A 14,914-nucleotide genomic window follows, 5' to 3' on the forward strand; every position below is an offset into this window, starting at 1 on the left:
AGCATTTATAACGCGCCCCAGTTTTCACTCATCGTCGTCAACTGCCACCCTGTCTCCCTTCTCTTCCCTTCCTTAAAACGCTTTTCATTCACGCTTCACACTCCCCGCGATATTTTACCGATATTTTGACGCCCGAATCCACTCGCGAAAACTCCCCCTCCCTCAGTATCTCGCCATAACGAATAACAATAAAGAAAAGAACAATGGAGTGAGGATGAAGAAGCAGACTCAAACTGCAACCTGCTTCTTCCTTCACTGGTCTTTCACTCGTCTCATGCTGCAACCAGTTTGTGTAAAAAAAAAACCTCTTAATTTTGTTTTATTACCGTTCTACCCACCCTTTATTGCATTGCCTTGTCTCTCTATCTCTATATCTTTCTCATTCTCCTCCAACAAATTTTTATTCATTCACTTCCAATTGCAACAACCCAAACCTCACACTCACTCACCTTTTCTTTCTCTGAAACAAACCCCTTTTATTTATTATTATTATTATTTATTAGTATTAAATTAAATAAACATTATCTTCATTTTGTATATTTAATGAATGCATCTTTTCTCATTCCACACCTCTAGCTATTAATTAATCCTCCTTCATCGATCTGCTTCTTTCTCAGTTTCAGAGCTCTTCATTACTCCAAGCCTCACCTTAGCTTTCTCTCTTTCATTTTTTTAAGAACCCTAAATTATTATTCAGCTCGCGTAGTTTTCAAATGCACTTTCTGTTCCAATGAACAAGTGAAATAAGAAATCAAGAGAGAGAGAGAGTGAGAGGGAGTGAGAGGGAGAGAAAAGGTTTGAAAATGCGTGTGAAGGAAATGCACCCCTTGTGCTGCATCTCACTGGAAAGTCCGGGGATCGGGAGCGACTCTCCGGAGCCCGAGGCTGCTGCGTTGTCCAGGACGAGGAGTCTCCCGGCCGGTGGATCTGACGGCATTGCACGGCGGGGATCCGAGGCCACGGTGGCCGGAGTTCTCTACAAGTGGACCAATTACGGCAAGGGATGGAGATCCCGCTGGTTCCTCCTCCGCAATGGCGTACTCTCCTATGCCAAGATCTGCTGGCCGGAAAACCTCAACCTCCTCTCTCCGGTTGACGATGTGCGCCTCATCGGAGAAGTCACCGCCAACCGCCTTGCCAGAGATGCTGCTACCGTGCGCCGGAAGAGTCACAAACCTCCTTCCTCCTCTTCCTCTGCCGTCGTGCATCTCAAGGTATATGATTGTTCAATTTTCATTATTAATTTTTTTAATTATTTGTTTCCGTTATGATTATGGAAATTTACTTAGGTTTATCTTTGGTGCTGATCTGAATCACTCTATATAGTGTGGGTCAGGTCTTGGTCTCGCTTTGGCAGTGTCGTGTTCACTGTTTTTGGCGCTACCTCACTGCAACTTTCCTGTAGAGGCAACGTTCTTTCTTTTTATTTAAAAAATAAAATAATTTTTCTATATGTACTTATAATAAACTTATTTTTTATTTTATTTCGATGCGATGATTTCACCTCATTGATTTCCGACCATGAAACTTATCAAAGCCGCATCAGATTTAGATTGTTCTTGTGGCAGTGTAAAAAGGTGGAAGAAAACCTGAAAGAGGCTTTGATGCCCGAGCAATAACATGGAAACCCGCTGGATTCTACCAGGCTTTGTTTTTTTTTTTCAATTGTGTTTCTTTCTCTCTCATCTGGTCTCCTTTCCAAATTCAAAGTTGCAATGCAATGCAACTTTTTAATTCCTGTTTTACAGTTTTAACTGGTTGTTAATGTGTAGTGGGTCACATCAACAGGTGGCCGAGGAGGTAGGGATAGTCTACTATTAGCCCTATGGCATTAACTTGTGGTCACGTCATGCATCTCTCTGCCTTCCCTTCATTCACATTGGCTGGAATCAATCTGCTTCTGCACCTGTGTTAAGATTTCACTGCTTCTTCCTCCCTTGCACTATTCTATCATCACTTCCTCCACTTCCCACTTTTTCATTGCGATGCCATTTTTCTGCAAACTCCAACCTTTTTTTTATCTCTTCCCATTTTAGCCCACCAAAGTGAAAAGTCTAAAGAAAATAACACCAATCTGGAAACTGGAATCTAGCGGCAACTTGCATTGGTTTTGCCCTTCAAAGGTTTAATGACAAAGATGGTAGTTTTTTTTGTTTTCTCTTCTAATATAAGGGATTTAAGTTGAAGGCTCTACTACTAGAGGAGAAAAAAAAACATTGGGGTGATCTAATGAGAGGTGTAATTAGGGATCTCGTACTCTGTGTTTCCCAGGTGCGAGCTTCCTTTTAAATTGTAAAGCTTCGACCTTGCTTTAAGAGGGAGAAAAACCGAAAAAGCATTTTCAGTTATTAGTTTTTTTCTCTTTTATATATAGTTAGAAAATAAAAAAAGTGAAAACATATGGAAAGGTTCCTCTTTTCTCTTTGTCAACAGAAATATGTTTACGTGGGACTTGCCACCATGGTGGTGGGGTATCATCCAGTTCAATATACAATGTTTCTTTTTTTTTTAATCTTTTAAAATGGGTGCTGCTACTGTTTAAGGTCACCATTCAAGAGCCACTCTTGTTCTCCCCGGATAAAAGAGAAAAACAAAAGGAAGTTGGAGACAGTAAGTTTTGTTTTTTTACATCATTACCTTCTATCTCAAATCATTCTAGTCTAGTAATAGTAGCATCATGCCGTGATGCCCCAGTGAGGTAATTTCGTTTTCAAGCTTTCTGTATAAACTTAATTTGTCTTCTCAAGGTGGGCTCTCTTCCCCACTTGTGTTTCTCATGGGGACATGTTTAATAATAATCAATCTTCCTCGCTCTTCTGGTAGTTGATAGTTGCTGTTGCTGCAATGTTTGGTTGTACTCCAAACATTGTATATGAATTTAGAAAAATTTAAAACCTCAATCTGTTATACGTCAATAGATTTTACTGTAAGTGTTATATTTTTCTGTCTATTATTTAAAATAGAAAAAAAGGTAAATAATGGTGCTTCTTCGGTGATTTTGAAATTTAAGTTATCCTGTGAATTTTAAGCAGATCTCGTCATTCAGAGAGAGCAAGTCTGACGATAGACGGTTCTATATATTCACAGCCACAAAGACTCTCCATCTGAGAACTGATTCAAGAAAGGACCGCGTGGCGTGGATTCAAGCTTTGGTTTCAACCCGAGAATTATATCCTCTTCGAGCGCTCAGCGACCATCTCTCCCTCGCACCGAATCATATATCTGTATCAACCGAGAGGCTTAGGAAACGCTTAGTTGAAGAGGGTAACAGTGAGAGCCTTGTCAAGGAGTGCGAGCAAATCATGTTTGCCGAGTTCTCTGAATTACAAGAGCAACTTCAGATCCTATGTCAAGAACGAAGGAATTTGCTTGATACAATAAGGCAGCTGGAGGTAATTCCATTACTCATCTGTGTGCTTTACCTTTGGAATTCTCCTGACACTTTATTTGAAAGCTTGCGCCACTGTTTCGTATTAGTTTGCTCCTCACAGATAAACTCCATCTCAAATTTGGTGGAATAGCCGATGCTAATCCTCTAAATTATGAATTATATTACAATAAAATGGGTCATTATGATTTGTTTCCTGAAATACACACACACATATTTTGTATATTAAAGTTCTGTGGTGGGTGAGGTCCTGGGTTGGGTGGGTCAATACTGTATTACTGAGCCATATTGACAAAAACATTGACCGAAATTACTTCCACAGTAAAAGTTTACTTGTGATAGCCATTCCAAAGTGCTTTTTCTTTAATGAAATGAGACATTTGTTTCTTTTACTCGTGCTTTCACTGTTTTAAACTTTGTTATTTCAGCTTTCGTTATTAGCTCCCCAAATTTATACTAATTTGACTAATACTGCAATTAAATTTGGTAGTTTTTTATTTATTTCTTGCCATGGTTCCATCAAATGGTAAAAGTTGTACAAAACTCTTCTCCTTATTTTTGTTCTTGCCCAATACACATAAACCTTGCACTAATTTTCATTAGATTTATTCTCTCTATAATTATTGGTGTATTTTTTTTTCCGGGACCGCTGGTTATTGAATTGACTGTAATAGTGCATTGTTACATTACATTATTGTTGTACTTATTCTGAGTTTGTACTAAACAATGAAAATCTGGGAGTGTAGGGTTTATTTTCTGTCTCATTTTTTTGTATTAACTCGGACTTCGATCTCTTTTGTATGACCCTTTATGCTTTATATTTATTTCATTCTTTCACAGATAAAAAAAAAGTGGGCATATACTTGAGTTATGTATAGTTCTAGCTTCTTATGATAGGATAAGCTTAATGTGTGTGTATATATAACACAAATCAAAATTGAAAATTAAAATTTATATATTTACCTTGTAAAGACTTACAATTTACAATTGAAAATTAATATTTGGTCATGCTTTTTGGCTGATTTATTGGTTTTCCTATACTCTTGTCACCAGTAACCTTCTTTGATGGCATTGTTTACTGATCCTCTCCTACACCCAAACTTATATATGCATGACTCTCATAATTGATTGTGATTTGCATCCCCCCTTGTGGTTTTCTTCTTCCTAGCTTCATATTTGAAGTCTACTTATTATCTTTTCTCTATTTCAGCACGTGTTTAGTTTCAATGTGTGCAATGTTTTGTTCCTCTGCACATGACTTACTGAACTAATCTTTTGTTATTGATCATGGACAGGCTGCTAATATTGAACCTGAGGCCTCTGCCTTGCATGACAGTGAATACCAATTAACGAAGAATGGCTTTTCAAATTTAGGACATGGAAAATATAGCGGTATTACGTTATGTTTATACTTCTAATTATAATCTATACATATGCTTGCGATCTTTCTTTTTCAAATTTCATGTAGTTAGCATGTGCTAGTATTCATATTTTAGAATCTTCGTTTTCTCGATAGTAGTGATCGTAGCCTCCTAGGGACCTACAACTTTGTGCTATGAACATGAAGAATATTGCTTACGAGCTAATTTTTGAATTATGGAAAGTATTTTGTTATATGTCATTAAAACGTGAATCTATATTTTCTATTTTTCTAATTTGAAATTTTCTTAAGTGAATAATCTACTACTAGCCTCTTCATGCTGTTTGCCTTTTGAACTCGACAACATTGATTCTTTAATATTTTAACTATCTTTTAGATTCAAATTGGCGTGAAGTTATTATTCAAAAGTTCAATTGATTGACTATGATTTCTTGTGTATTTTATGTTTAGATAATTATTTTTGGGGGTATGAAGTGTTTTGGTTAAATTAATATATCTTTTTTTTTAAATTAATGTCAAGAAAATAGTTATGAATCAAGCCATTTATTGTTTTCTTTTGTAAGTATTTGAAAGCATTTAAGAGGGTGTATTTAATACCTTTACCCATGCACCTGGTGTACATGAGGGAAAATATGATTAGTTTTATGGTAGATCGCGGTTCACCTCTCAATACTTGCTTTATCTTGTTATATTGTATTTATTTGTAATGAACTTGATGGACATTTATTTCAAATTTTTGCATTAAAGCAGAAAAAAAGACAACTCATATTATTGTTTATTGTTGTCACTACTGATCATATGAAAGGCCTTCTGATAATAACAGAAGTATATGTTTCGATAAATATTATTGCAATGATCTTGTCTTCAACCTTTGATATATATTTTTCACATATACTTTTGATTTTCAGAATGCAGTACTACTGAATCATCGGATGATATTGAGAAACAGGAGATGGAGGAAGTGTCAGATGAAGATGAAATCTCATACTATGACACTAAAGAGTATTTTACAGAACTTGGTTTTAGGTGTGGGTCCACAGGAGATTTGGATCCAACGAACATGTCTGGGGAAGCTAACACACAATGCATTGATTTGGAGAACAGTCTTTTTGCGAAGACGGTCAATGATTTTGGGTACCCTCAGATAGCAAGGCGAAAGAAGCTTCCAGATCCTGTTGAGAAGGAAAAGGGCGTTAGTCTTTGGTCAATTATCAAAGACAACGTGGGCAAAGATCTCACACGAGTGTGTCTTCCTGTATACTTTAATGAGCCAATTTCATCTCTTCAGAAATGTTTTGAAGACTTGGAGTACTCTTTTCTTCTTGATAGAGCTTATGAGTACGGAAAAGCGGTAAGATATACATCTTGCTATTGAATGTGCTATTAAAATCTTGCAGTGTAAACATGACAAATTTTAAACCAGTTTTGGTATATGACCTTTTATTGTTTTATTGGTCTATTTGATAGATGAATTTCCCCTAGGATATTTGTTGTCTCGATATTAGTACTGAATGGAATGTATGTACTATGTAGTGTCCTTCAACGTTTGGATGGTAATATTGATAGTTTTATGTCTAATTTTCTTGAAAGGTTTGCTTCATGCTGTTAAATTAGTGAGTTTCCAATGAAAAGTGCAACTATATGTAAAAATTATCGTTTCAATGGGAAAATAATGGTCAAACTTGTCTTACTTGTTTTCTGTTTGAATTGGCTACAGGAGTTGTACTATTTATATGACTCAAATTAAATTCCTCAGTACTCTGAAATAAAACTACCTCAATAATTTCATACGAATTTGTTGTCTTGAAATAAATAGTTCATATCAATTGCCTCATTGGCAACTGATGCATTTGCTTTATATGTACTGCTCTCTTCTCAGATGAATCCAAGTAATTTTTGAGCGGGAGACTTGTATTAATAATTTTTTATTTAGCTTTCCTTTTTGTTCATTTGGAAGATGACATTATTTAATGCTTATTGAATGTAGCAGTTCAACCATTAGACTTCTATTTTCAGGGAAACGGTCTCCTTCGGGCTCTGAATGTTGCTGCCTTTGCTGTTTCTGGATATGCATCATCCGAAGGTCGTCATTGTAAACCCTTTAATCCATTGTTAGGGGAAACTTATGAAGCGGATTATCCTGACAAAGGAGTTCGTTTCTTTTCCGAGAAGGTTAGTTACTTTATGATTTAATGATGCCGAGAATTGGCCGAGATGTAGGCTGCTATGTTGCTGTGCATTTAACTTGGGCTAAAAATGTGATACAACCATAAATGGCATACAGTCTAGTTTTGGTTTCAATCTCTATGACTCAACTTTTACCTTAGAAAGGTGAAAATTCCAACAGATGTACTTACTTCCATGTCGTGTAAGACATTTTTCATTTACTAAATTTGAAAATAACAGAATATAAAGTGATTTGGAAACTGATATTAAGAAATGGGACGAAACTGAATAGGATGTTTTAACTGGTGGCATGCAACTTGCTAACTGAACAATGGTTTTGTCATGTTAATGTTATTTCCTTCTTTTGGTGGGGTGAAATTGCTTAAGTTATTATTGCCTTAAAGATAGTGGTCCCATCATACGCTCAACACCCCATACAATGTGCAGGTAAGTCGAATTTACCTGCCAGTATTTACTGTTTTCTCAAACAACTGATTACGTGTGAAACAGGTGAGTCACCATCCAACTGTCGTTGCCTGCCACTGTCAAGGTAGAGGATGGAAGTTTTGGGCTGACAGTAACATTCGGTCAAAGTTTTGGGGAAGGTCAATTCAGCTTGACCCAGTGGGTGTTCTGACCCTGGAGTTTGATGACGGTGAAATATTTCAGTGGAGCAAGGTGTAAATCGTGAAATGACTCTGTTTACGTTGATTATTTGTACTGGCTAGTGCTAGTGACTTGGCTTTCTAATCTTAACATTATAGTATATTTAGATTAAATTATAAATAGTTGTTACAACGTTTTTGTTTCACCTAGGTCACGACAACAATTTATAATCTTATCCTTGGGAAAATATATTGCGATCATCATGGAAACATGGACATCCGTGGTAATCGCCAATATTCGTGCAGACTCAAGTTTAAAGAACAGGCGATTCTTGATCGAAATCCTCACCAGGTATGAGTGTTCTAATTATATTTAGTGGCAGTTGCTTTGTCTTTTGAAGCCTGATATATTGTTTCTAGTTTTCTTACTAACCCAGCCTGTTCATAGGTTTAGTTTGATTCGTCTGTATTTTTATTTTTCTGTCTTCGCCCCGCCCGTGGCCCCACCGAAAATATCAGATGGAATCTTATCTTGTGTGTGCTTTTTGCCTAACAAATTGTTCATTATAATGTGCTGTATGTCTAATTAGGTGCATGGCTTTGTTGAAGATGTAACGGGAAAAAAGGTTGCCACATTATTTGGCAAGTGGGATGACAGCATGTATTATGTTAATGGTGAAGCGAATGTGAAGCCAAAAGATTGCACTTTGCCTGGCACAAACTTCTTGTGGAAAAGGACTAAGCCACCTTCTAATCTCACCCGGTACAATTTGACATCGTTTGCAATCACACTGAATGAGCTTACTCCAGGGCTAAAGGTATAATGATGTATTTAATCATTATTGGATGCACGTTTTCCTTTTTCTTCTTATGTATCTCTAATGGTTTGTTATAGCCTTTTCTGATCCCGGGTATTTGATCACGGATTAAAGGAGAAGCTTCCACCCACGGATTCCAGGCTGAGACCAGATCAGCGGCATCTAGAGGATGGGGAATACGAGAAGGCTAATATTGAAAAACAAAGGTTGGAAAAGAGGCAGAGAATGGTATGTGAACTCTTTCACGCTTTGTTCGAGAAACGTGCATTCTACTTTTCTTTTTCCTCACCTTGTATTTAGGTCCTTGTTTGACCAGGTGTTTGTGAATTTCTGAACTGTATAAGCTAATCATAGTAATTACTTGGGTAAAATGTTGATTTTTTCTTCCTGTACATATAACCAATTTTGGTTTTAATCTTTCAATTTTTATTATTACTTTTTAATATTATAAATTTATTTTTTTAAAATTATTTCAGAATAGTAATTGAAATGATATGGCTAAATGCACTTCGTGATACTTATCATTTTAAAAAATAATTATAGTAGTAATGTCAATAATTTTTTTAATAAATAAAAACTAAATTGGATTGTCTTTACAAAAGATTAAAAATATGTTTATGTAATCTTCATATTTGGAGGATTGTTTGGTAATTAGGTTGTGGATTTTTTTGTGAAATTTGTTAAGATGCATTATTTATTTTTAGAAGTATGTTAACTAGTTCTTTGTTTTACATTTTTTAAAATGTAAAGTAAATCACAAGTGTAATTTGTTAATGTACTCTTAAAAAGGTAAATATGGATAAATCTATAATTATTAACTTACACCAAATTTGTTTAGTAATAACTTTAGAAATTATAACTTTAACTTCATTGAAGCATTAATTGTAACTTCAAATATAAGTAAGCGTACAACTCTGCTTTTATTTCGTAGACCTATATTTTGATCATCATCACGCTTTTCATACAGTCAAGGAAACTGCAAGAAAATGGATGGCAGCCTAGGTGGTTCCACAAAGAAGGTGAAAACGGGACGTTTCGATATATTGGCGGGTATTGGGAAGCGAGAGCTCTAGGAAAATGGAATGGGTGCCCAAATATCTTCGGTGAAGTTTATGATGGAAATTTGATCCTATAGGTGCATCTTGATTTTAGTTCAGGTAATATTTATCTGTTCCAAAGCATGTTGATATTATTATCCAAACACCTTTATACCTTTGATCCATGAGAGGGACATATCATAGGTCTTAAAGCGCCAGTTCAGCAAATAACATTCCTTTTAAGATGACATGCTAATACGGTTGCTGTGTTGCAGATAACGATAATGAATGCAAAATAGTGTGTGGAGGGTTTCTCTTGAACCTTCTTGCATGGCAGCAACTTATTTTACTGAATCGAAAGGGAGGGTAGCCTTTGGGAACCTACGGAAACAAGGCTCTTTGCAGTTCTGGTAGGAGGACAGGTTTGTGGATTGCCCTTGTGTTGACTTAAACAACAAAAACAAGGAAAGGGATAAGATATATTATAACATCAAGCAATTCCATCTTAAAGTTACTTTCTGAACTTAAATGATTTTAATCGCCTGCGGCTGGTGAAATTTGTAATTAGTCTAAATGGACCTAGCATTACACGTACACAGCTTTTCAGCAGAAAGCACTCTATTGAGAATATCAAACTGCGGCTGTTACTTCAACTAGATGAGAAAATATTTGAGCAAAGTTTTCAGCTTAGCAACACTTGTTAGATTAGTTTGTTTAGATTGTCAGTTTTTTTTTTTCTTAAACTTTTGGTAGTATGTAATTATCTGGGGTGTTAGCTTATGTAAGATTCTCTCTCTTGATCCTCATATAGCCACTGACTTAGCCGAAAGGCAATCAATTTATTTTGATTTTCTAATTAATAAATGGACGATTTGTGTTATCTCCCTTGAACTGTACCACTGCTACTTTGTTTCACGTAAAAATGTTTACATGTCATAAGTGCATGCGAATGAAAAGGGGGCCTGGCAGAGGGCAAGGCTAATGGACCAAAAAAGAGAGACAAGTCAAACAACCATTTTTGTACACATGATCGAAGCATCTAGAAAATAAATCAGGTTCGTAAACACATCAGTTGGTTGAATAGATGCCATAATTCTTCTATTTATTGGTCATTCAATTGTGAAATATTTATTTATATATTTGTAATGTCTTAATAAAAAAATTGACATGTTAAAGTATAATATTTTATTTTAATAAAATTCATTCAAATGAATTAATTATTTTATCTTTAAATGTTTTTTTATCAGCTAAAAAAATAAGAAAAATATGTACATAAATGGAGTACTCGGAGTCTTGAAATCCTTATACAAAGTAATTAAAATATTTATAAAGAATACCTACTTGTAGGTACCATTTAAATTCTACTACCCTAACCACATCAAAAGCTTACTGTTATACATGTAGCCACAATTTAAAATCCTACTCTCCTAACCACAAATAAAAAGTTCAATACTATCCACCCTGATTTTGGTCACAAAGCAAAACAAATATTCTCCTTAAGATTACAATGCTTCCTTGTTGAAACATTTACTATCTAGGTAATAAAAATTACACTTGGTTCTACTACACGGATATAACCCAGTTTCAATGTGTTACATCGTTCCATAATCTCCCCAAATTGTTGATCCTCCAAATAATATGATAATGAGAGATTACTTAGATTTGTGCTGTTTCAAATAACGTGATATCATGTTAGTTTATACCTATCAATGGCCCACTTCATATACATCTATTTTATCATCCTAACCAAAATTTGATTTAACATTTAGGTAGTTTGCCATTGTTATATTTTAAACCATATAGGTGTATTTTGCTTGTCGTCTGCACCATAATGGTCAAATTGTAATCTATGTCTTTTCCAAACTGTTATGTATATTCATGATTAAACATATTTTATCTCTCTGTTTAAAATTTGATTGATGATACTTAAAAATCAAATGTATGTCTTATATACCAATTAGAGTATGAGAATTTTGTTTTAAATATTTTATTTTTAATTTATGTCCGACATTTCAGTTGTACATTCCTAAATATTTTCTCCCCATTTGCTTTATCATTGCTAAACTATATAGAGTTTCTCTATTCCCACATGCTTCTCATTATAGCCTCCCACATAAGCTTCCATATCATGTTGCCTTTATTATTTAAACCAGCCATACACAATATTGCATATATGAAGTAATCTAGAGTATATGAATCATATCATACTAAAAAAGACTCTCACCATTCATTCTCAATTAGAATGAAATTTACTAGAAATGAATTGGGATAACATAACTAATCATGGTTGTAGAAATTATAACTTTGTTAATTAAAAAAAATCATAACTTTAGTTATAGAAATCATTTTTAGTAAACTAGCATCTAGCACTACAACTTCCATAAGACTATTTTTCCTAATTCATTACAAAATGTTCTTGAACATGGTTGTAATATGTAATAGTGAAATATGCTTTTCACCTAGTCTCTCACACATATGTGGACTAATCTCTCATACAGTTTCTATACTAGTGTACTTCTCACATCTCTGCAAGTGTAAGTGCACTTTTGTGTCGTGTGCTAAAATTCTAATCACAAATTTTTAACTTTAACTTTAATTATAATCTAATCTAATTTGTTGATATATCTTGCTAAGAAATTCAAATCCCAATACCGTAAACATAATAATTTTTCTTCAATTTAAATAATAATTGATGGAGTCTATTCTCCTCTAAGCAGCAACAAACCTTTTGGAGATTGAAATTTTTTTAACTATCAAGTCTCTAAAAATTTCAAATTTGTTTCTCTATGAAGAAAGATTTTTTAGGAAAAGATTACTCACATGTGTGACCTCAAGAATAAGAAGAATAAGAAGATAAGAAATTAAGCAAATTAATTCTCATTCATCAAAAGATGAATTGTACATGGATCAAGGATTTTATGGATCAAGGATTTTATTTATAGATCTCTAGCCAACATGATGCAAAAGATTTGGGACTAAGAGAAAATTTCGGGAGTCCAAGCCAAGGGAAATAGTTTCCCCAAATTGCACTAAAAATAACATCTCCTAAATGACGTAGGATTTTCATGCTTCAAGCTTCTTCTTCCTAGTTTCTCCTTTCCTTGGCCAAATTCTATAAGGTTCTTTGGCTGAATTTTCAAGGCCTAATTGAGGCCCAGTGGAAGCCCCTCATGTTTCTACAAAATCCCGCAATACAAAGAAGAATGTACACCTATACTATTTATACATATAAGACTAAAAAGAAAAAAGAGAATTCTAGTAGTCCATGCTTCAAATTAGGAAAGTCTTCTTCCTAGAGGTATTTTTTTTCTTCTTTGAAGTTTCTAGTGATGAACCTTGTCAAGGGAAAATAGGTTGTGCCACATATGTGTTCTCCATCAAACTCTCCATCCTCATAATTAGCAACCCCTTCAAAAGGAGATAAATCACAAATATTAAAAGTAGGGTTGACTCCATACTAAGGTGGAAAATATAATCTATATGCATTTTCATTAATTTTTTGGAGGACTTGGAATGGACCATCTCCTCTTAGACTAAGTTTTGATTGTCTTTGAGAGGGAAACCTTTCATTTCTCAGATGTAGCCAAACCTAGTGTCATTCCTAAAAATAATTTTCTTTCTCCCTTTGTTGTTGTATCAAACATATTTTGTAGTATGTTTTTCAATATGGTCTTTCACCTTCTCATGATACTTCTTGATAAACTCAAATCTAGACACTCCTTCCTTATGAAATAAACAAGTTGTATCTCAATGTGGAAGCAAATCAAAAGGAGTGATAGGGTTAAAACCATAAAAAAAACCTCAAAAGGAGAAAAATTACTAGTCTTGTAAACTACTCAATTATAAGCAAACTCTATCTGAGCAAAATATTCATCTCAAGACTTATTGTTGCCTTTTAAGATTACTTTTAGAAAAGTGGATAGAGATTTATTCACTACCTCAGTTTGCCCATCAGTTTGAGAGTGTCATGTAGTAGAGAACAAAAATTTATAATTTCAAGTCTTTTCCAAAAAGTTTTCTAAAAATGACTTATGAACTTAACATCCCTATTAGACTCTACAATTTTAGGTTGACCATATAATTTGACAACCTTTTAGCATGGTATGAAATGAACAATTTTAATGAAATGGTTCACTACCACAAAGATAGAATCAAAGTCCATATGGATTCTTGGGAGACAAAGCACAAAGTCCATATTAATATCATGTGTAAAGTCCATGGGAAATTACTTTATCTTAGCTTGTCGACAAGTTATGCATTTAGAGCAAAACCTTTAAACATTTACTCTCACGTGTACCCAATCAAATTTGTGTTTCAAGAGTTTTATTAACTCCAAAATTACCTGACACCTCCCCCGTAACTTTCGTTTACAATAAGTTCCTTGGGATATACACAGTTCTTCCATTTTATAAAGATATCATTAAGAAATGTAGAACTCATTAAAAGGCTTCTGAGGCAACATGCATAAGTGGATTGAAAGTCCATGTCATGCTAATACAATTCCTTTATGTTATGTTATCCTAGAATTTGAGATCCAAAGAGATGAGTGATAACTCAATTTTTTAGTATTTTTCTAGACTAATTTCATTTCTTTTAAGTTTCTTTTGTTCTTATTTTCTGTTTTTAGATTATATTTGTATTTTTTTAAATAGAATTTTTACAAAAACGTCTTAACAATGACTTCTTATAACTTATATTTTTCCTGATTCACGTAATGTTTTGACTTTTTGAAGAGCTTATTTGGAGTTGAAATTGACCTAAGAATCATGGAAGAAGCTGCTGAAGAAGGGAGACTTAGAAACTAGAAGATAGAAAGAGGAAAAACTACTAAAAAAGGGTTCCAAAAGGTTTATAAAGTACTTTAAAATTTTTTATTAATAATAGAAACTATTTATAATTTTTATTAATAATAGAAACTATTTTAGATACCAATAATTTTTTTTGTTTATAAAATGATCTATAATTTAATCAAATAGTAATTAATTATTTGGTCACTAAAATTGATTTCTATTTAGTGATTTTCTTGTAGTGGTAGAACACTATGATTTTATTCTTCTTCTCAATATTATACAAATTGTATATAAAAAAAAATGATAGTTTGTATTTTTGAACACTTTTGTACATGAGTTGAACTACTACAAGTACTTAAATTATATGTATTTTTTTTTTGTTGATAAAAAATTATAGTTTACATAATGCTGATATGTTAAACACAAGGTATACAAAGTCTTGTAAGAGATAACATTGAGTTGAGATTGAGTGTGCTTGTAGGAATGCAATTACTTGGCAAGTAAAAATAGTTGAGCATGCAAGTTGTAGTTGTTATGACATAACCAAGAACTCCAGCCAACCCAAGAAACAAAATGTACATGGTCAAGCTTAAAGGTGAGTAGATATAAAACCAACACTGCAAAGATTGAGGTATAATGACTGACAAATTATCTATGGAGAACAAGTGATCGATAAACCTACTGCTTCTTGTGGTAGAACAAACCTGAGTGCTAGAAAATGGATGGTTT

General features: G+C 34.0%; 1 protein-coding gene and 1 long non-coding RNA gene across 9 annotated transcripts; both read left to right on the forward strand.

Annotated features, from left to right (window-relative positions):
- The first annotated feature begins 216 nt into the window (after nucleotides 1-216).
- Nucleotides 217-10,275, forward strand: LOC137808050 (oxysterol-binding protein-related protein 2A). Of its 8 annotated transcripts, none has more exons than XR_011080646.1 (11): nucleotides 217-1,214; nucleotides 3,033-3,392; nucleotides 4,684-4,780; nucleotides 5,678-6,120; nucleotides 6,786-6,941; nucleotides 7,446-7,613; nucleotides 7,752-7,892; nucleotides 8,131-8,358; nucleotides 8,436-8,586; nucleotides 9,326-9,515; nucleotides 9,671-10,275. XR_011080646.1 is itself a non-coding variant. In XM_068608955.1 (11 exons), the coding sequence occupies exons 1-10, from the start codon at nucleotides 804-806 to the stop codon at nucleotides 9,491-9,493; spliced, it is 2,286 nt and encodes a 761-aa protein (XP_068465056.1). In that variant the 5' UTR covers nucleotides 220-803; the 3' UTR covers nucleotides 9,494-9,515; nucleotides 9,671-10,275. The 8 variants fall into 8 exon arrangements, 6 of the variants coding, with proteins under 6 accessions (XP_068465056.1, XP_068465054.1, XP_068465055.1 ...); XM_068608955.1 differs by having other exon boundaries at nucleotides 220-1,214; nucleotides 8,473-8,586; XR_011080645.1 differs by having other exon boundaries at nucleotides 235-1,214; nucleotides 3,030-3,392.
- Nucleotides 10,276-10,323: 48 nt separating this feature from the next.
- LOC137808052 (uncharacterized) lies at nucleotides 10,324-14,806 on the forward strand. Its single transcript, XR_011080647.1, has 3 exons — nucleotides 10,324-10,450; nucleotides 14,129-14,242; nucleotides 14,667-14,806. It is a non-coding gene; the product is annotated as an uncharacterized lncRNA (long non-coding RNA).
- Nucleotides 14,807-14,914: the final 108 nt, after the last annotated feature.

The sequence above is a fragment of the Phaseolus vulgaris genome, chromosome 3 (genome assembly GCF_000499845.2).
Source record: "Phaseolus vulgaris cultivar G19833 chromosome 3, P. vulgaris v2.0, whole genome shotgun sequence".
NCBI lineage: Eukaryota > Viridiplantae > Streptophyta > Magnoliopsida > Fabales > Fabaceae > Phaseolus > Phaseolus vulgaris.

What these genes read in the sequence shown, in the direction of transcription:
- LOC137808050 (XM_068608953.1), top strand. Translation starts at nt 804, where the DNA reads ATGCGTGTGAAGGAAATGCACCCCTTGTGCTGCATCTCACTGGAAAGT. An exon ending in AGGACATGGAAAATATAGCG is followed by an intron (nt 4,781 to 5,677) that starts GTATTACGTTAT and finishes TTTGATTTTCAG; the next exon opens with AATGCAGTACTACTGAATCA. An exon ending in CTTATGAGTACGGAAAAGCG is followed by an intron (nt 6,121 to 6,785) that starts GTAAGATATACA and finishes TTCTATTTTCAG; the next exon opens with GGAAACGGTCTCCTTCGGGC.